Source organism: Salvia hispanica, chromosome 1 (assembly GCF_029641045.1).
Source record: "Salvia hispanica isolate PSC_SH4W2 chromosome 1, Shi_PSC_v1, whole genome shotgun sequence".
In the NCBI taxonomy this organism is placed as follows: domain Eukaryota; kingdom Viridiplantae; phylum Streptophyta; class Magnoliopsida; order Lamiales; family Lamiaceae; genus Salvia; species Salvia hispanica.
The window spans coordinates 17,132,073-17,152,171 of NC_142692.1; the positions used below are offsets into that span (position 1 = coordinate 17,132,073).

Sequence of the window (20,099 nt, forward strand, 5' to 3'; positions counted from 1 at the left end):
CTCTATGAATAATAAATAAGTGTTTCATGCTAAGTCCACTCTTAGAATTAATAAGAAGTTAATTAATTAAGTCCATAGCAGACATTAATTAATTAATGGACATTTTTATCTTAAGCGCGGAAAATGAAAGTTAAAATGGAAACTCAGATTACTTATAATTTCGGATTTGGATTGGGAGAGTTCAATATTACTTCTGTAGTGGCTGCTCGTAAATTCCAATTAAGCTTATATTAAATTGTGGGTTCAATTTAATTAGTAAAAAGTAAATTGGATGAGCCCATATCCAAAACCTTCAATAGATCACTGTCTGGGCCCAAAAGGAACTTAATATAAATAGGAGAATAAAGGAGACAGAAATCATAAGTTTTAATACTCATAATTTTCGTCCCCCCTGTCTAAGAGGAGTTCGAATTTTTTTTTATTCCAAAAAGGATTTCTTCTGTCTTCTTTATTTTAAGTCCTAGTATTCTGGTGAGATCAACCCACACTGATATCGGAGTACAGTTTGGGAACCAGAGAGAAGATCTATGGTCTAGTATTCAAAGCGTCACGTGGAGAAATTGCTAGCCATCTTTAATTCTTTGGAGAATTAATTAGGTATTATTTCTGCTCCGTAGAAAAGCATGTTTTAGGTTTCAATATTCTTAAAACATGATTAATTCAAGTTATGAGCATGATACATGTGAGAATTACGCGAATAGATTTTGTCTAAATAATCTGCTAATTAGATCTGATTATTATGTGGTTTATTTGTGCGATTAATAATTGTCAAATTATGTTAATCCGATCGCACCGCTTCCGCTGCCAGTTCCTTCAAGGCCAGCCATAGGCTAGCCACAAACTCCTCCTGCCACATCATCAACACTAAAATTCCTCCTGTCGCATCATCAGGACAAGCAACTGGACAAGCAATACGCTAGCCACATCAAACAAAATTTAAAAAACAACTAAAAATTTACGGAATTAAACACAAAATACGGAATTAAATTTACGACACATATACAGAAAAATTCATTAATTTTATTTAAATAAAAAAAAGTACATTAACTAAAAAAAATTACATAAAAAAAAACCGGGCTTCCACACACGAGCCCCCCGCCCCACTCTACTCCTCGTCGCCACCTGGGACCCCCAAATCTGCGGCATCTGAGCCTGCGTCTGATCCCCCCAACTGTGCCGCGGCGGCATCCAAATCGACCCACATATTCTTGAGCATTGAGTGAAGAAACCTCTTCTCCACGGGTCAGTTGCCTCCCTCCATTCAGATAAGATCTTGTGCATCTGTTTAATCGTTTGTTGACGCGCGTAGCAAGCGAGCTCAGCTGTCGACTTGTCAGCAGGGGGGATGCCGATTGGACCTCCTGGGACCCCTGGGCGACTCCTCTCGCTGCCCGTTGCGCCCGCCTTTGACCAACCGGGCGAGTGCGGCGAGTAAACGATGGAGGGGATGGGAACTCCTGAACATCCTCGGGGAGGTCGTGGGAACCGCCGCTGCTGCCGCTGTAATCACCGGCATAGTTCAGCCGCTGCTTCTTCGGCCAACCAACATCGACACCCGCCCGGAACTTCTCAGAATCCATCAGCACCAGATAGCAGTTCCAGTAGGTGAATTCCTTATACAACCCCGACACGAGGAATGCTTCTCCTCTATCCTCCTACACTCCTCGTCAGTTTGGCCTCTGGTCTTCATGCGGAGGGCGTTGGTGTACAAGCCCGCAAATCGGGAGACCGCAGCCCTATTCGCTCCCACCCCTTCCGGCACTCCTCCCCGCTGTATGCCGTTCCATGGGGGCAATCTCTCTTGTAGGCTGCTGCAATTTTAGCCCACATGTTGACGATCCTCTAATTGTTCGATACGAGGGGATCATCGCAAACAGACAACCAAGCCTTGGACAGTGCGACGTTCTCATCATCCGTCCAATTCCTCCGTGCCGGGCTGCCGCCATCAGCCGGCTGCGACGACTCGCCAACCACATTTTTGCCCTTCTTCTTATTCTTCGGTGCGCCCCGACCCTGCCCCCGCCCCTGACCGACTCCCCTGTATCCCTGGGAGTGGCATCGTATCGATTGACTTGTTCAAACAACTCCTCTAAGGAGAAAGTCTCATCTTCAGTGAATTGAGTCTCCATGGGGGTCGATGTGTGGGAAGACGCAGTCAAAAAATCAAGACTGGGGCGATAGACATTGTCTCCCCCGGCGTCCCTTGCATCACGGGCTGCACCCCCGCCTGCCACCCCGGCATCATCTGCATCCCGACTCCCCAACCGGGCATCATCTGCATACTGGGTTGCATCCGCCTCCCTGCGGCATCATCTGCATCGGCTGCCATAGTACCCCCGGCTGCCATCCCGGGCATCATCTGTTGCCAAGGGTACATGTTGTAGTACCCGCCCATTGGCCCCCATCCAGCTCCCACGGGTACCGTGAGAGTTTGAGACCCGCTCGTTGCTGGAGTAGACTCGTTGTTGTTATCCATTTCGCGTTGTTGCTCTTGTACAAAAATTAAGAGAGAGAGAAAACTCGCTAAAACAAGTGGTGCGAATGAAAATGACGTGAAAATCGCGTATATATAGTGTTTCGAAAATTTAATTAAAAAAATAAAAAAAATGCGCTGGCCGATCGCTTGCCGATCGCCAGCCTACAATGGCGGCGAGCGGATCGGCCAGCGCTCGCCGATTGCAATGGTTCGGCGAGCGAACCGGCCAGCGCCGGGAATCGGCTAACCGGTCGCTCACCGACCATTGTGGATGCTCTTATTGAAATTTGTGAGCTTTAATCTCATCCACTCATTTCAAAATCCAAGGGTGTAGATTTAGTCTTAGTTTTGGATTAAGGTGTTATGAGCATAGAAGAGGACCCGATGTATGAGTAATTGAGTATGTATCTCTAAAAAATACATTAGATAATACACTTAAATATTACTCTCTCCGTCCCTGAAAATTTGTCATCTATTTCTTTTTTCGTCCGTCACTAAAAATTTGTCACCTTTCACTTTTACTATTTTTGGTAGTAGACCCCACATTCCACTAACTTATTTTCATTTATATTTTATTTTAAAATTAATAATATAAAAATAGGACTCATATGCCACTAACTTTTTTAATCTAATTTATATTACATTTTTTAAAACTCGTACCAAACCGCCAGGTCAAATGATGCCAAATTTATAGGACAGAGAGAGTATTTAGAATGCAAAATGAAAATAAAGAAAATCTATGTAGAAAGGTACAGTGAAATATTTACTTCTTCCTCCGATTTCTATTATACTCCCTCCGTCTCCCATTAGGAGTCACACTTTGATCGGACACGAATTTTAAGAAATGTAAAGAAAAGTTGGTTGAAAAAGTTAGTAGAATGTGAAACCCATTTATTTATATTGGTTTTATAATAAAATGTGAGTGAATTGAGTTAGTGGAATTTGGGACCTACTTACTATTTATGGTAAAAATGAAGTGTGACTCTTAATTGGGGACGGACCGAAATAAAAAAGTATGACTCTTAATCGTGGACGGAGGGAGTATGTCTTATAGTATTTCCTTATTTGGAGAGTACTCCCTCCGTCCCATTGAAGATGACCCACTTTCTCCCAACTAAGATGACCCATTACTTAAAATGGAAACACCTTTATCTCTACTTTATTCCCTCTCTCTTACTTTACTCTCTCTTCTCAACACACAAAATAAATTTGCATATACCGCCCAAGAAAGGGGTCATCTTCCTTGTGACGGAGGAAGTATTTAATAAATATTTTATTTTATTATTATTTTTAATAAGTAAATTTCATATTCTATTAACTCTATCTATTCGTAATTATTACTCGTATAAAATTAAGACTTATATTTTACACTATTTTTTCATCCAATTTTCTTACGAATTCAAATCTTTTCTTAAAACTAACAGCAATTAATACGAGATAAGTTGCAGTTGCCTTGAATTTATTTCTCATATTCAATCAATAGTGCTATTCACATCGAAGGTGGGAAAGTAAAAAAAAAAGTTAAAAACTTGAAAACAGTAAAGATCGAAAAAATAGAAGAGAAACGCAATCATCTCAGATTTGGGGTTCAGTCTCGCTTTCTCTCACAATTGAGGTATGGAAATTGATTCTTAAGCAAAATACGTAGTCAAACAGGTTTCAAATCAAGGACTATTAGCGTCTGTTGCGCTGTTGATTTACCTCAGAAGCTTCAACTTTCACCATTTTTAAGTGGGCGAGCTTAATTTGTGTAGTTGAATTTTTTGTTTGTTTGTTTGTGTGTTGTTATTTTAGTGTGTTTTCTCAAATTTTGTGTGCTCTCTTATGATAATTAAAATTCGGTTGACTGCACCGTGGAATTAGTTCATAATTCGGTATGGTACTAATTTGTTATTCTGCTAGAATCTCTCTAGGCTAATTATTTAGGGAAATTGTGTTTTTTTTGGGCTTATAAGATGTTCCAATGCGTTTATCAATGTTCATTTGTTGATTAGGTTTTGATGGTGATGGATTGAGAGCTCATACTGGTTAATCTTCTTGGAGAAGGGCTGAATTTGGATACTGAGTGGTGGATTTAATTGGATATTGTGCATAACAATGGCCTGGTTTAGAGTGGGGTCTAGTGTTGCAAAGCATGCTATTCAGAGAACTTTAGCACATAGTTGTTCGTATGCAACTCGGACAAGGACTCTATCTTCCAGAAACAGATATTTGCATTCTACAGTTTTTAGGTCAAAGGCGCAATCTGCACCTGTTCCTCGTCCAGTTCCACTATCCAGGTTGACTGATAGCTTCTTGGATGGGACGAGCAGCGTTTATCTGGAAGAGCTCCAGAGGGCTTGGGAGCAGGACCCTAGTAGTGTTGATGAATCGTGGGACAATTTTTTCAGGAACTTTGTTGGGCAGGCTGCTACGTCACCTGGGATTTCAGGGCAAACCATTCAAGAGAGTATGCGGCTGTTGTTGCTTGTGAGAGCTTACCAGGTTTATGGTCACACGAAAGCCAAGTTGGATCCATTAGGTTTGGAAGAGAGGCCTGTTACTGACGACCTTGATCCAGCCCTTTATGGATTTTCAGAAGCTGATCTTGATAGAGAGTTCTTCATTGGGGTATGGAGAATGGCTGGGTTCTTGTCTGAGAACCGCCCGGTGCAAACCCTGAGGGCGATATTGAAAAGACTTGAGCAGGCTTACTGTGGAAACATAGGCTACGAGTACATGCACATTGCTGATCGGGAAAAATGTAACTGGCTGCGAGACAAGATTGAGACTCCAACACCAACTCAGTACAGTAGCCAGCGGCGTGAGGTGATCCTTGACCGGCTTATTTGGAGTACCCAATTTGAGAACTTCTTAGCTGCCAAGTGGACTGCAGCGAAGAGGTTTGGGCTTGAAGGTTGTGAGACTTTGATTCCTGGCATGAAGGAAATGTTTGATAGGTCGGCAGATCTTGGAGTTGAGAGCATAGTAATTGGAATGTCACATAGAGGAAGATTGAATGTTCTGGGCAATGTTGTGCGGAAACCCCTCCGAGAGATCTTCAGTGAGTTTAGTGGTGGTACGAAACCTGTGGATGAGGTTGGCCTATACACTGGAACAGGTGATGTTAAATATCATTTGGGAACTTCTTATGACCGTCCAACAAGGGGAGGCAAGAGAATCCACTTGTCACTGGTTGCAAATCCTAGTCACTTGGAAGCTGTGGATCCCGTTGTGGTTGGAAAAACTAGAGCCAAACAGTATTACTCTAATGATGTTGATAGAACAAAAAACATGGGCATTTTGATACACGGTGATGGTAGTTTTGCCGGACAGGGTGTTGTCTACGAAACTTTGCATCTTAGTGCTCTTCCAAACTACACTACTGGTGGGACCATTCATATTGTTGTGAACAATCAAGTGGCATTCACTACTGACCCAAGAGCAGGAAGATCTTCTCAGTACTGTACAGATGTTGCAAAAGCTCTCAGTGCTCCAATTTTCCATGTCAACGGTGATGATGTGGAAGCAGTTGTCCATGCCTGTGAACTTGCAGCAGAGTGGCGTCAAACTTTCCATACAGATGTTGTTGTTGACATCGTGTGCTATCGTCGATTTGGCCACAATGAAATTGATGAACCATCATTTACTCAACCAAAGATGTATAAGGTCCATTTTGTCAATCCTCTTTTTCAACTTTCGTGTGAAATCAAGCTTTCTTCTTTTACCGTTTCTTCTCAATTTCATTCATTGTAGAAGCTTCTAAAATATTGTACTTTAATTTTTTTATAGATCATCCGGAATCATCCTTCCGCACTTCAGATTTACCAAAACAAACTTCTAGAATCGGGTCAGGCTACAAAAGAGGACATTGATAGAATTAACACCAAAGTACTTTCAATTCTCAACGAAGAATTTATGGCCAGTAAAGAGTACGTGCCTCAGAAAAGGGACTGGCTTTCAGCGTACTGGGGTGGTTTCAAATCTCCGGAACAGCTCTCTCGCATTCGTAATACTGGGTAAATTTTTGGCTAATTGATCCTCTGATGACATTGTTTATTGCCTCTTGCAATTTAGGTTGCTAAAAAATTATTTTATTTGCAGAGTAAAACCTGAGATTTTGAAAAATGTTGGCAAGGCTATCACAACTCTTCCAGAAACTTTTAAACCTCACCGTGCAGTGAAGAGGATCTTTGAAGATCGTGCAAAGATGATTGAAACAGGTGAGGGTATTGACTGGGCAATGGGAGAAGCACTTGCTTTTGCAACCTTGTTGGTTGAGGGAAATCATGTCAGGTTAAGTGGGCAGGATGTTGAGCGAGGTACTTTCAGCCACAGGCATTCTGTTTTACACGATCAAGAAACTGGGGGAGAATATTGCCCCTTAGATCATGTTATGATAAACCAAAATGAAGAGACGTTTACTGTTAGCAACAGGTATTTTATGTTCCTATTTATGATGCAAATACACATGCTAACGAGATACTTTTTCCTTGCACGCTTTCATACAGAACGAGATTTGATATGGATATAGCAGGATATGCATACTTATATTTAGTTAGTATTTTATTAGATTTATTTATTAATTTACTTCCTTAATCGGTTAGGTAGGATTTGATTTGATTTTATCTTAATTGTGTCCAATATTATTAATTGTTTTGATTAGAATCAGGATTAGTTTTCTTTTCTAACCGCAGTAGGATTCAGTATCCTTTTCTATATAAAGGATGGTCTTATTAGTTAGAGACATCTTGGGAAAAGATAAGAGGTAGAATGGTATTTTGATCGTGGCCTCCTATGTGAGGAATGGCCTCCTACGTGAGGATTATTTTGTTGTAGTCGATTAATTCCATTATGTTATTTTCCATTTCTATCGATTTCTTTAAGTATCAGAGTTTCCTTCTAGTTTATGTTATTGTTCATCAGTCTCCGGCCTTTACTCTGTGTCAATTTGGTGGGATGAACGATGGTCAATCCTCGCACAGATGCCACACTCGTGCGTCTGGATGGATTGTTGAAGGCTATTGCGGATATGGAGTTACCATCCCAAAAGACGGCAATTCAGATCGAGGCTTTGAATTCAGGATTTCACGTTGTAGTTGCGAGCTTCTCATGTTTCACCACAGATGACCTTTCTGAAGTTTGATCGATCTAAGCCTCTCGTGTGGCTCGCGCGGGCAAACCTATATTTCCTCATCAACAAAACACCATCGGATAGATGTGTCGATGTAGCCATCAATGCCATATCCAGTCCAGCAATGCCCTGGCTAAAGTTTCCCGCGCGAGCCACACGAGAGCCCCAGATCCATCAAACTTCGGAAAGGTCATCAATGGTGAAGCACGAGAAGCTCGAATCTCCCATATGAAATCCTCTAACTTAGAATTTAAAGCCTCGATTTGATCTACCGTCTTTTGGGACTGCAACTTCTCTTTGCTATAGCCTTCTCCAATCTATCCACACGAGTGTGGCGTCTGTCAGAGAATTGAGCATCGTTCACCACACCAAATTGATACGGAGTAAAGGCTGTCGATAAATATGAGCACAAGACTACTTCACACTCTCCTCAATTATAAACTTTCCAACCAACATCCATATCACGCTCTAGTTGGGATTTATTGTTTCAAGTGAGCAATATTTGTGCAAAAGCAGTTAACAACCACAACTTTCTAACCGATTGTTTGATTAGGTTTTTTCTTAGTAAATTTCTGATATTGAAGAATGAATTAATGTCAGCTGAACTATAAACATTGAATGTGATATTTATTTTTCCATGGAGTTGACTGGGATGAAATACTTGTTTGTTAGAAACTTTTTACCTTGTTTTTTTATACAATAGTTAAAAAGTTCTTACATACAAAGAAAAGGAGTGCCGATACGTGATTCTTGTGCCTTCTGAACTCTTGTAATTTTGGATGTTTAGAAAGCCAAAAAAAACATATGTTCTTTACTTTTTTATTTGATACAAGGTTGGTCCTTTTCCTTTAGGGCTCTAAAATTCTTAGGTAATTGTTCACGAGCATGTGAAAATTCTACTATTTACTATTGTTTCTTGCCCATTTCCAGCTCTCTTTCGGAGTTTGGAGTTTTAGGCTTCGAACTAGGTTATTCCATGGAAAATCCCAATTCGTTGGTACTCTGGGAAGCCCAATTTGGTGACTTTGCCAACGGGGCTCAGGTGATATTTGACCAATTTATTAGCAGTGGGGAGGCAAAATGGTTGCGTCAAACTGGATTAGTTGTCCTACTGCCTCATGGATATGATGGTCAAGGTCCTGAACACTCAAGTGCTCGTTTGGAGCGTTTACTTCAGGTATCTCCTTTTGATCTTTCTACTCTGCTTATAACTTATTATTGTGTTACTTGTCTTCACTGGCTGAATGATGTTTGTTAAGACATTCTAAAAGCTCATTGAGGAAGAGTAATAAAGATAGCTTAGAACAGAGGGGTATTCCACTCCATTCTAAAAGTACATTTCCTATTTTAAAAAGAGGATCAATAATGGTTCCCCATTTACCCCCGTGGTGACTCGAATTCCGGCCTCTTGGGTGGAGGAGAAGTGTTTCACCAACTAGGTTGCGCTTCATCATCATCCATTAACTATTTTCCTGGGAAAAAATCAGAACAAATTATGTTTTCTAGCCACTGAAAGAGTGCAGTGTTTAATAGTTATCTTCTTGGCTTCCAGAATTAGGACCTTTTCCTGCGCTCAGTTGTGGCTTTCCCGTCTTTCCAGAAGAGCTTATAAACTTTTGACATCTTATTTTAAGAGCTAATATGATCCATTGTCAAGGAGCTTTAAGCTCTAAACCCTCTCTTATACACTATTTTGAAGGGCTTATTGTTTCCCAAACACTCTCTTAGCCCCTTTTTCTTAAATTACAGTGTCTTTTAAAACATTGTATCTGGTCAGTCACATATAGTTTCGAAGTCTATGTGTATGGTTGTTTCATTCTTGAACTGAATAGGTGACTTTATGCTATAATACAGATGAGTGATGAACATCCCTATGTTATCCCCGAGATGGACCCTACCCTTAGGAAACAGATTCAGGAATGCAATTGGCAGGTGGTTAATGTTACTACTCCTGCAAATTATTTCCACGTTTTGCGTCGCCAGGTAAGTGATTTTAACTCACTAAATCGGTAAATCCCTAAGACTGAGCAGCTGTATCTAGTTTCTCACATTTTGCGTATTTGTTCCAGATTCATAGGGAATTCCGTAAACCCCTCATTGTGATGTCCCCAAAGAATTTACTTCGTCACAAGGAATGTAAATCAAATTTATCAGAGTTTGATGATGTTCAAGGACACCCAGGTTTTGACAAGCAAGGAACAAGATTTAAACGTCTCATAAAGGACCAAAATGACCACTCAGATCTTGAAGAGGGTATTAGACGTTTGGTTCTTTGCTCTGGCAAGGTATGAGATATTCTTCGTTCTGAATCCTCCCAACCCCCCAAAAAAAAGAAATTTAAAATGAATAATAAAGGAAATAACAAAGTCAATGCTCGAGAGTCGGTTATTATATTGATTATGATTTTACAACTATAGTCTATGGTTCATATTTGCAGATTTATTATGAGCTTGATGAAGAGAGGAAAAAAGTGAATGGCAAAGATGTCGCAATTTGTAGGGTTGAGCAGCTTTGCCCCTTCCCATATGATCTTATCCAACGTGAGCTGAAAAGATACCCAAGTACGTCTTATACAATAAATGTTGTTTAATTGAATAATTGCACATAAATTATTGGCATCTTAAGCCACTTATTCAATACTGATAAGGGTTCATCATGTTGCGTCCCAAACTTTTACTAACATTTTTCAAGAAATGTCCCCAACTTACATTTTTTCTTCTAAACCCCAACTTGTCGAAAAGTTTAATTTATGTATTGCTTGATCTGTTCGAAACGGAATGAGTCAACCCACCGGATTCTTGGTGGATTATAACTTATTGAGGTGGATTTTGATTTTTGATTAATAGTGTTTTGTGTCCACAAAACATAAGTTGGGAACATTTTTATGGAAAATGTTGCAAGTTGGGGACACAAGACATCACTAACTCTATTCTATTTAATGATTCACAAGTCGATCTTGAGGTTACCGACTCCAAACAGATTATGTGAATCATCATGTTGAGTGATGGCTTCTTTGGTTTGTGATTGTTACAGATGCAGAAGTCGTGTGGTGCCAGGAAGAGCCCATGAACATGGGAGCATACAGCCACATCTTGCCACGGCTTGGAACTGCGATGAAAGCTCTCAATAGAGGTACCGCGGATGACGTCAAGTACGCTGGCCGAGGTCCGTCTGCTGCTACTGCAACCGGCTTTTACCAAGTTCACGTCAAGGAGCAGACCGAACTTGTCCAGAAAGCCTTGCAGCCTCATCCAATTTCTTAGGTACAAGTAACCATTTCATGATCGAGCCAGCAGGTGCTTTTGCCATTTCTTCCCCTTCGCGAAACTGTGCAACAGTCATGATTTAGGCTGTCTGTTTCTGTATTTGTGAATAAAATTTGTCGCTGAACTCATTGAGGCACTGCCTCAGTGTTACATTTTGGAATTGTGTACACTTTGGTGATGATTCCTTTCAGTCTCATGACATTCTCAATCATACGAAGTTCTTTTAATTTGTTTCCGTTCTTTCAAAACTTCACTATAGTCAAATTTGTTCACGAGCAACAAAGATCTAACGATGGGTTTGTGCAATGAATGGTTTTACATATTCTAGACTTGTTGTCTGAAGATAATGCTACAATTTCTTTCAGAAAATTAATTTCATATTTATCGAAATAATTTCATTTGTGTCCTCTAACTTTAGTTGAGACACCAACAATAAGGATTTTTTTAAAACGCTGGTGGTATATTTAAAAATATAAATTAGCGTCTTTAATTGCATTAAAAAATATCTTTAAATTTTTTTATTTTTTATTTTTTGCAGTGCTTCCAAACGCTAAAGCCAAATCAATCAAAATATATCTACAAAGTAGGCAATGGGACTTATATGCTAACATCCGGCGTTGAGGTGATATGAAGCTTGATCTTTTCCAAAGCTGCCAACACATTCTTCATATTCATCCTATCCTTCGGAGATTGAACTGTGCAAGTCATGGCCAAGGCCAAAATCGACGAAACGCACCACATTTTTTCAGTAAAATGCTCATCTTCCTCTCTCAATAAGGTTGAATCCACAACCTGATTAACTGAATCAGGAAGCAGAGCATCTATCCAACTCCTCAAGCTTAATTCTCCCCCAAACACGTCGTTTGTCGGCTTCTTTCTTGTGAATGTTTCCATTAATAGAATACCATAGCTATATACATCACATGCACTAGACACCACTCCTTCGTTCCCATATTCTGAAAAAAAGAAAAGGAAAAGGTTGGAATGGATATGGGTGAGTTGTATCATTTTGCACAAGTTGCCACCATCTTCTAAACCATTTGCCATATATTCCACCAACTATCCTCTCAAATATTTCCTTCAAACTAAATTAATCCTCCAACATATTTCTCACATTCTAACAAGTTAAACATGCATATTATTAGTAACTAGTAAGAAAGTTTGTGTATATATATTGAGAAAGAAAGCTAAGTTAATTACCTGGTGCCATATAACCCAGAGTAGCCAAAGTTTGTGTGCGCACAACACTGTTTTCCTCTCCCAACAACTTAGTAATCCCAAAATCAGTGATATGCCCCACCATATCCTTATCCAACAATACATTGCTCGGCTTCAAATCACAATGAATCACAGGCTTCACATAGCCATGGTGCAGATACTCCAAAGCCAACGCAACGTCGATCATCACCTCGATCCTCTGCACAACATCCAAGAAGAATCCATCGCCATACAACCAATCCTCTAGACTCCCGTTCTGCATATACTCAAGAAGCAAAGCTTTGAAATCATGATTCGAGCAAGCACTGATCACTTTCGTCAGATTCCGATGCCTCAACTTGCTCAGCATGTAGCACTCCCTTTCGAAGCTTCTAGAAGCGTATTCTCGCCCGAGATTAAACACTTTGACTGCGAAGTGGTTCCCGTTGTCAAAATTCGCCAGGTAGACCGAGGCGAAGCCCCCACTTCCAAGTAGCTTTTCGTTGCTGAAGTCGTTGGTAGCTTGTTTGAGCTCGTGGTATGAAAACCTCTCCATCTCTTTGATGTTGTGTGAGCTAGGTTGTTCCGTTGCTCGTCTTCTACGCCTCCTCGTTGTCCATGTTAGGACTGAGAAGGATGTGATGAGAAATGCCACCACAGTGGAAGATACAATCACAACAACTATGATTCTTCTTTTGCTCTTCTTCCCCTTCTTCTTACATCTATCCACGTATGGCGAGTCACGAGCACTGCATAAGCCTTCGTTGGATGCGAAGAGGGAGTAGCTGAAATTACTGAAAGGCCCTCCACTAGGGATCTCACCACTTAGTTTGTTGAAAGACACATTGAAATAGGTTAGGAATTGGAGGTTTTCTAATGCTCTAGGTATCTCCCCCGAGAGAGCATTGTCCGATAAGTCTAACGAAACCAGGCTTATCATTTTGCCAAGGGATTGTGGTATGGATCCTTGGAGCTCGTTGCTCGCAAGAGAAAAGATCATCAAGTTGTTCATGCTGCCATACGCGTCAGGGATGGTGCCAGTGAACGCGTTTCTGGAGAGGTTTATGTAAGTTGCAACCTTCAGATCTTCAGTTTGTTGAGACAGGTTGCCAGTCAGAGAATTCGAAGATAGGTCAAGCTCCAGGAGGTCTTTGAGGCTCCAAATGCTCCGTGGCAGAGTCGAGTTCAATCTATTCGAATACAAATGAAGCACTCTAAGAGAAGTGGCATTTCCTATGCAGTTTGGGATAGGACCTGAAACTAGGGTTTTCCCTAATTTCAAATGGCTCAACTCTGGCATATCACATAGATTATCTGGCAACGGTCCTTGTAGCTTGTTCTGGCTAAGTGACAAGCCTTGCAGACGTAGCATACCTCGGATCGTGGTTGGAACAAATCCAGACAAGTCATTACCTGTTAGGTCTAAATTGTTTAAATTGGTAAGGTTTCCTATATGATCCGGGATTTCCCCAACGAGCACACAACCCGATATGTAAAGCCTAAGCAAGGAAGTGGAGAAATTTCCTATAGAAGAAGGAAGGCGACCGCGAAGAGGATTGTATGACACGACTAGGTCTCTAAGCATGGGACAATTTGTTAAGGAAGTTAGGAAGGTGAGTTCTTGATCAGGTGCATTGTTTGTTAGTTGGTTGCCAAATAAGTGGAGACAATCTAGGAGCTTGAGGCTTCCCAAGGAGTGTGGAATGGGGCCGGAGAGCTTGTTTCGTTGAAGGGTTATTTGTATGAGTTTGGTTGAGTTGGAGATGGAGTCTGGTATTCTACCACTGAGGTTGTTCATGTAGAGAGACAGATATTCAAGATTGGGCAAGTTGTGGCCCATGGTGGATGGGAGAGATCCAGAGAGATTGTTCATGATCATTGAGATTATTCTCAGTGTGGAAATGTTGAACAATCCAACTGGTATAGGACCACTCAAAGTGTTGTTGCTTAATCCAATCTCTTGTAGATGATCAAGATTGCTTATTTCTTCAGGGATTGGACCTGCCGAATAACATCAGGTTTTAGAGAGATTGGTCTAACAGAAAGTGAGATGTGTCCCTTAACTTTTTAATTTGCGTTGCAAAATCAAAATTTCATAAAAAAGAGTAGGGAGAAAAATAAAATAAAAAGTACGATAAATAGTTTTAAAAAAGAAAAAGGAAAAATCACTTGCTAATTGATTATTTAATGAGTACCTAACCTCAATCAGAATTTCCCACGAGAATTGTGAGAAATATCAAAATTTAATACTCTCTCAATTCCACAAAGTTTGTCCCATTTTCTAATTTTCATACGTCTCACAAAATTCATCCCATTTCAAATCTATAAAAAAAAATAGACATTAAATACACCCCTCGATCTCCTCAATGTGTGACCCTTATTCTACTACACAATTCCATTTAATACAAAGTTAAATAATTTTTTAAAATTTGCGCCGGATCAAACTGAACAAATTGTATGGGATGGAGGGAGTATAAAATTAGTGATTCGATGGAATAGCTAGGAACCCTAGCTTCTTACAAGTTTTGAAAGTTTGAATTCTTAGTTCATAAAACAAACACTCCTTCTGTCCACCATTAAATTTTCTATTTTCTTTGCCCGTCCGATGTAGATGTCTCATTTTACTTTTTTAATATTTAGCAAGTGACCTCACATTACTCTAACTCAATTTACTCATATTTTATTCTAAGATAAATATATAAAAATAAGATTCACATTCTAATAATTTTATTATAAAATCAAACAATTTTTTAAAACTTGAATCGATCATTAAAGGACATTTGGAGGGAGTATATATTATTGTCAAAATAAAAGACATCATATAGAAGTAAAATTGACAAAAAATCTAAAACAATATTGACAAAAAGTCTAAAACTAAACAGTAGATGCAAACCTAAAACGCACACCACTAATTCGTAAATGGCGGCAGTCAATTTGGTAATCAAGTTATGCAAACTTACTTCTTGTCGCGAATCAATTAAGTCAACAAAGAAGAAAGATCATAAATCACTAAAGTCTATAAAACCAACCTAATATTGACCAAATTCTTAAATTTGTTCAACCGGCCGAAATAGTTGACACTAAATTAATTTCATGTGGCACTCAAACTTAAACAAACAAGGTGTCTATTTCTATTCTATATTTGGTATATTTTTACTTTGGTATTCTACTTTGGTATAATTTTCTATTAATTTTTTATAAAAGATATTTTAGTGACACTCAAACTTAAACAAGGTGTCTATTTCTATTCTATATTTGCAAGGTTGATCCTGGTCCTGGGCAAACAATAAAAAGGAAGTACGAGATCCATCTTTATTACCTAATATCTTTAACAATATGATGATCATATAAAAATAAAATGGGTTGACTAAGTTATCGTGTATTCGTGTAAGGATGTCTTCATCTGAGACAAGCACGGAGACCCAACCGATTTGGGTTGATTAATCTAATGTCATTTTCAATTATAATTTAATAATCTTAATTGAATGTGGTATTCATGCGTCATAATATTGGGACATTCTATTTTTAAAAAAAATCTGTTTGAAGACATTTTTAATGCAATTAAGGATGCTAATTTGCGTTTCTGAATTTGTCACTATCCATTCAAAAAACATTCTTATTATTGGTATTTCAACTAAAATTATAGGATGCAAATAATAGCGTTTTAAAAAAAATAAAAGAAATTAAGTTAATTTATTTTTAATTTAAGAACGCTTTCTTTTGCGTCCTAAATTGTTATTATTTTTATAAAAATTTTCTAATGTAAGTAAATTTGCATCTCAATTTTTTCATCCTTAAAAATACTCCCTCTGTCCACGAATTGGAGTCTCGTTTTTTCGTTTTAATTTGTCTGCAAATAGGAGTCGCGGTCCATTTTTACTATAAATGGTAATAGGGTATCACATTCCTCTATTCATTTCACTCACATTTTATTTAAAACTATAATAGTATGACTCATATTCCACTAACTTTTTTCTATCCACTTTTCTTAATATATCTTAAAATTCGTGGCATCAAGAAATGGAACTCTTGATAGCGGACTGAAGAGTAAGTTTTTTTAAGTATTAGGACATTCGCACCTCCGAATAATTCTATTAACCGATCACTCTTACATTGTTCTCCATTTAGGGGTCCTACACTCCTACGGTTGTCCATGATTAATTGACATTAAAGGTTATAACTAATTTAATTTCTTTTTCAGTTGCGTTTTGTTCAAAATCTTGGATTGTGATAATGTACCTTGATCCACTTTCATAATGCCGAAATTAGATTGTATTTTATGATTAACCAGCTGACATTTATCCCTTTGACTACTATTATAATTTTAGATAAATTTTATAGTGGTTTATCTCGTATGAATCTCACTGTTTATATTGTCTAGACATCTCATTAATAGATGGAACGCATATGGATCTCCTAGTACAAAAATCATGCATCTAATTATGAAAATTTTTTTACTGCAGATTACTAGTTTTCCACATAAAAATTTATGAATGCTAATGCACACAACAATAAAATTTATGAATGCTAATGCACACAACAATAAAATTAAATAAAGTTATCCAAGAGAGTGTTAATGATATAGTACTAACCTTGAAGCATGTTGCTCCCAAGATAGAGATATTCAAGCATCCTTAACCCTCCAATCCCACTTGGTATAGCTCCACTAAACCTGTTGACTCCTCCATAAAACTCCTTGAGATTACTAAGATTGCCAATTTGTTGAGGAATATTCCCTCTTAGCAAATTAGATGCTATGATCAAACTCTGGAGGCTGGAGATGTTGAACAAGGAGAGAGGAATGAGTCCACTAAAACTGTTGTTATACAAGTTGAGGGCCCTCAATCTAGGCAGATTCGACAAATCCTCAGGCAAATCGCCATAGAAGTTGTTGTTGCGCAAATCGAGATAAACGAGAGAAGAGAGATTGCCGAGCATAGAAGGGAGAGTTGTCGTCAGTCCCATGGTGGAGATGTTGAGTGCAGTGACTCTGTCCGGGGATGAGGCACAAGTGACTCCCATCCACGTGCAAACGGAGGCCGTCTCCGACCAATTTTGGGCTAATATGTGATGAGTGTTTCCTTTAAATATGTGACGCTTTAGGGCCACGAGAGTTGATTGCTCGGAGGGGAGGGCAAGGGAGGTCGACCAAGATATGAGTACAGGTATAAGGAAAAGCCATGAAGGTATTGTCATTTTTTTAATGTAGGTTGCAGAAGACTAGTGGTGATGATATGAAATGTTTAATGTTATATTCAACATTTGTTAGAGACTTTTGGCGTTGTAGAGTGATGATGTTCGATGTTCAAACTTCTTTTTATTCGTATTGTAATCAATACTACTATTGTCTATTTCTGACTTAGTATATATGAACTTAGTGTAATAGGGTTGATTGTGCAAGCTGGCCGGCCTTGCCAACATCAGTGATCAAGACTTTTAGCCCTCTGACTTCGTTATTTTAATTGCTTGGATATCTCTCTCCATCACGAAAAATGCCTCATTTTTTTTAATTATCCCATTAAAAATGTTACTCACTCCTTCTCACAGTAGATGCCACACTTGGAAGATGACATATGATTTTAGGAGATGTTATTTTGTGTGTTAAGTGGTGAGAGGAAATATAATTTTATAATTGATGTGAGAATGAACTTTTTCGGAAAGAAAAAATGTGTCATTTTTAGTGGGACAAACTAAAAAGGAAAGTGTGACATCTACTATGGGACGGAGGGAGTATATTTTGACTTTTGAAAAAAAATTCTATCACATTAATATAAAAGTTATATTTTCTTTTTCTAGTTAATACAAAATAAAAGTTTCTAAAATTTTATGTCATCCCACAACAAGTGTCACATCTTTTGTAGGACCAAAGTGAGATAGATCATACTTCCTCTGTCTCAAGGAAAATGATCCCTTCTTTCGTGACACGAGATTTTATACAATTTTATTTTATGTGTTAAGTGGAGAGAGTAAAGTAAGAGAGAGGGAATAAAGTAGAGATAATGTGTTTCTATTTTAAGTAATGAGTCATCTTGATTGGGACAAACCAAAAAGGAAAGTAAGTCATCTTTAGTAGGACGAATGGAGTATTTATCATTTTGGGATGACCCTTAAAATAGACCAATTCTATTTAAGGAAACTTTTTTCACTTTAATAAGGTGGATCTCATTCTCCACTAACAATACGTCAATCGGTTTTTCTTTCTATCTCTCTCTTATTTTACCAATTGTGCATTAAAACCAAAAACGTTTCAAACGTTATTTATTTTTTAAATGAAAAGAGTATTATTTATCATGGCTCTACTTATTGTTTAATTTAAAAAATAAATTAACAATAAGCTTTTGTTGTTGTTCAGTTCGGAAAGACCTGCATTGTCCTCCATGTTTTGGCAGGATAATTGAACCAACCCCGGAAGGTGGGTTTATTTATCTATATGAAATACTTAGTCCATTCCTGAAAAGTATGAACAATTTTTATTTTAGTCCGTTCCTAAAAAGTATGAATATTCGAATTTTGAAAATTTCTTCTCTCTAAAAAATGACACCTATCATGCACTAACAATATTTTAATTACTTTTTTTTCTTTATCTTTCTTTTTCTTTACCAATTATGCATTAAAACTCAAGTCGAACCAAATATTTATACTTTTCAGGAACGGAGGGCGTATAATTTAGTTTGATTACTTAAATACCCTCAATTAATTGACCTAGCTTTGCAAAATATTACTCTCAAATCATCTTCTTGTCGCAAAATCGTTTCCCCATAGCTTCTCTCCACAAAAATGTATGCAAAAATGTTCCATGCTTGACAAACTCTCTGGTACGATCCATCCTTCCCCCTCATGTTGAAAATATTTTAGCCGTACACGAGAAACTCTTGATATTACAAATTTTTAAAAAAAAAACTAGAATGGTAAAATAACAACAACATTGATATAACAAGGTTACAAGAAAGCAAATTATTTTCTTCTTCAAGTTGAATCGAGGTATCCGTCTTTCTGCAAGATGAGATACGCTCCGACTAGTGTTCACGAATTGACGTAATATCCCCCAAAGATGTAACGACTTTTCTCAAATCAAGCAGAAGCACCCAAACTCGTAGATGTCGACGAACCTAACTTGGAGGCTCGAACAAAGCAATGTAATGCTCCTAATAAAATGTGAAGTCCACTTTTATATTGATTTTATAATAAAATGTGAGTGAAGTGAAAAGTGACACTTATTGTGGGACGGCCCGAAATGGCAAAATACGATGGAGGGAGTATCTTATTTGGAATTCACTTTTTCTCTCCTGAAATAATTCAAAATTTAAATTTGCTAAAACTTTTTAAATAGTATAAATTATTTTAACAAAAAATATATCAAATTAAAGAAAATTTAAGGACGATGCAGACGAAATTCCAATTGTGTGGTATTATATAAAAGACTGAAAAAATGATATTATAACGTTTATAAAATGATATGGTGTTGTTGATATTTGTTGTTATTGTCTTATTGAAAAAAATAATACTTTTGGTGCATTAGAGTGTCCATAATAATGGAACAGTTACGTTTCAGCCACAAAAATGGAAAAAAAGCAAAGTGGACAATATTTCGCGGACAGACCAAAATAATAAAATTGGACAACGTTTCACGGACGAAGGGAGTAATAAATAGTTAGACTGAAGAGAATGTAAAATAAGAAAAAATAATTTAATTAAAATTTTTCTTTACATTATTCTCTTTCTTGTTTTGTCTTCCCTTCACTTTAACTAACTATTTATTAAATTATTTTTACGAAACGAGCGTAGAAATTATTTATCAGATAGGGGGCGGCTTTCTTTTTCACTTCAAAAACCTTTCATTTCTATCTCTCCCGTTCAATTTATCATCACAAGTCTTTTCACTTCCACTTCCTCTTCCTCCGATTACCAGAAAAAATATATGTAGAAAAACTTTTTATTTCTTTAATTTTGTTAAATACTTAATTCATAATGATAATTTTGTTATTTTCTTCAATCTCCTATAGATTACATGCACAATTTATTGTGTACTCCTTTCACTTGATAATTT

General features: G+C 37.9%; 2 protein-coding genes across 3 annotated transcripts; one reads left to right on the plus strand and one right to left on the minus strand.

Annotated features, from left to right (window-relative positions):
- The first annotated feature begins 3,939 nt into the window (after positions 1-3,939).
- On the plus strand, positions 3,940-11,082 carry LOC125221120 (uncharacterized). 2 transcript variants are annotated; one of them, XM_089062431.1, is made up of 9 exons: positions 3,940-4,091; positions 4,471-6,124; positions 6,248-6,474; positions 6,560-6,892; positions 8,520-8,766; positions 9,444-9,572; positions 9,659-9,874; positions 10,027-10,150; positions 10,623-11,082. In XM_089062431.1, the coding sequence occupies exons 2-9, from the start codon at positions 4,574-4,576 to the stop codon at positions 10,850-10,852; spliced, it is 3,057 nt and encodes a 1,018-aa protein (XP_088918557.1). In that variant the 5' UTR covers positions 3,940-4,091; positions 4,471-4,573; the 3' UTR covers positions 10,853-11,082. The 2 variants fall into 2 exon arrangements, with proteins under 2 accessions (XP_088918557.1, XP_088918558.1); XM_089062432.1 differs by lacking the exon at positions 3,940-4,091 and adding an exon at positions 4,107-4,207.
- A 276-nt stretch (positions 11,083-11,358) lies between these two features.
- Positions 11,359-17,345, minus strand: LOC125220126 (uncharacterized). Its single transcript, XM_048122264.2, has 3 exons — positions 16,645-17,345; positions 12,056-14,053; positions 11,359-11,811 (listed from the first exon to the last, which is right to left on the minus strand). Exons 1-3 carry the CDS (start codon positions 17,246-17,248, stop codon positions 11,453-11,455), a joined length of 2,961 nt encoding a protein of 986 aa, XP_047978221.1. The 5' UTR covers positions 17,249-17,345; the 3' UTR covers positions 11,359-11,452.
- Between the last annotated feature and the right edge of the window lie 2,754 nt (positions 17,346-20,099).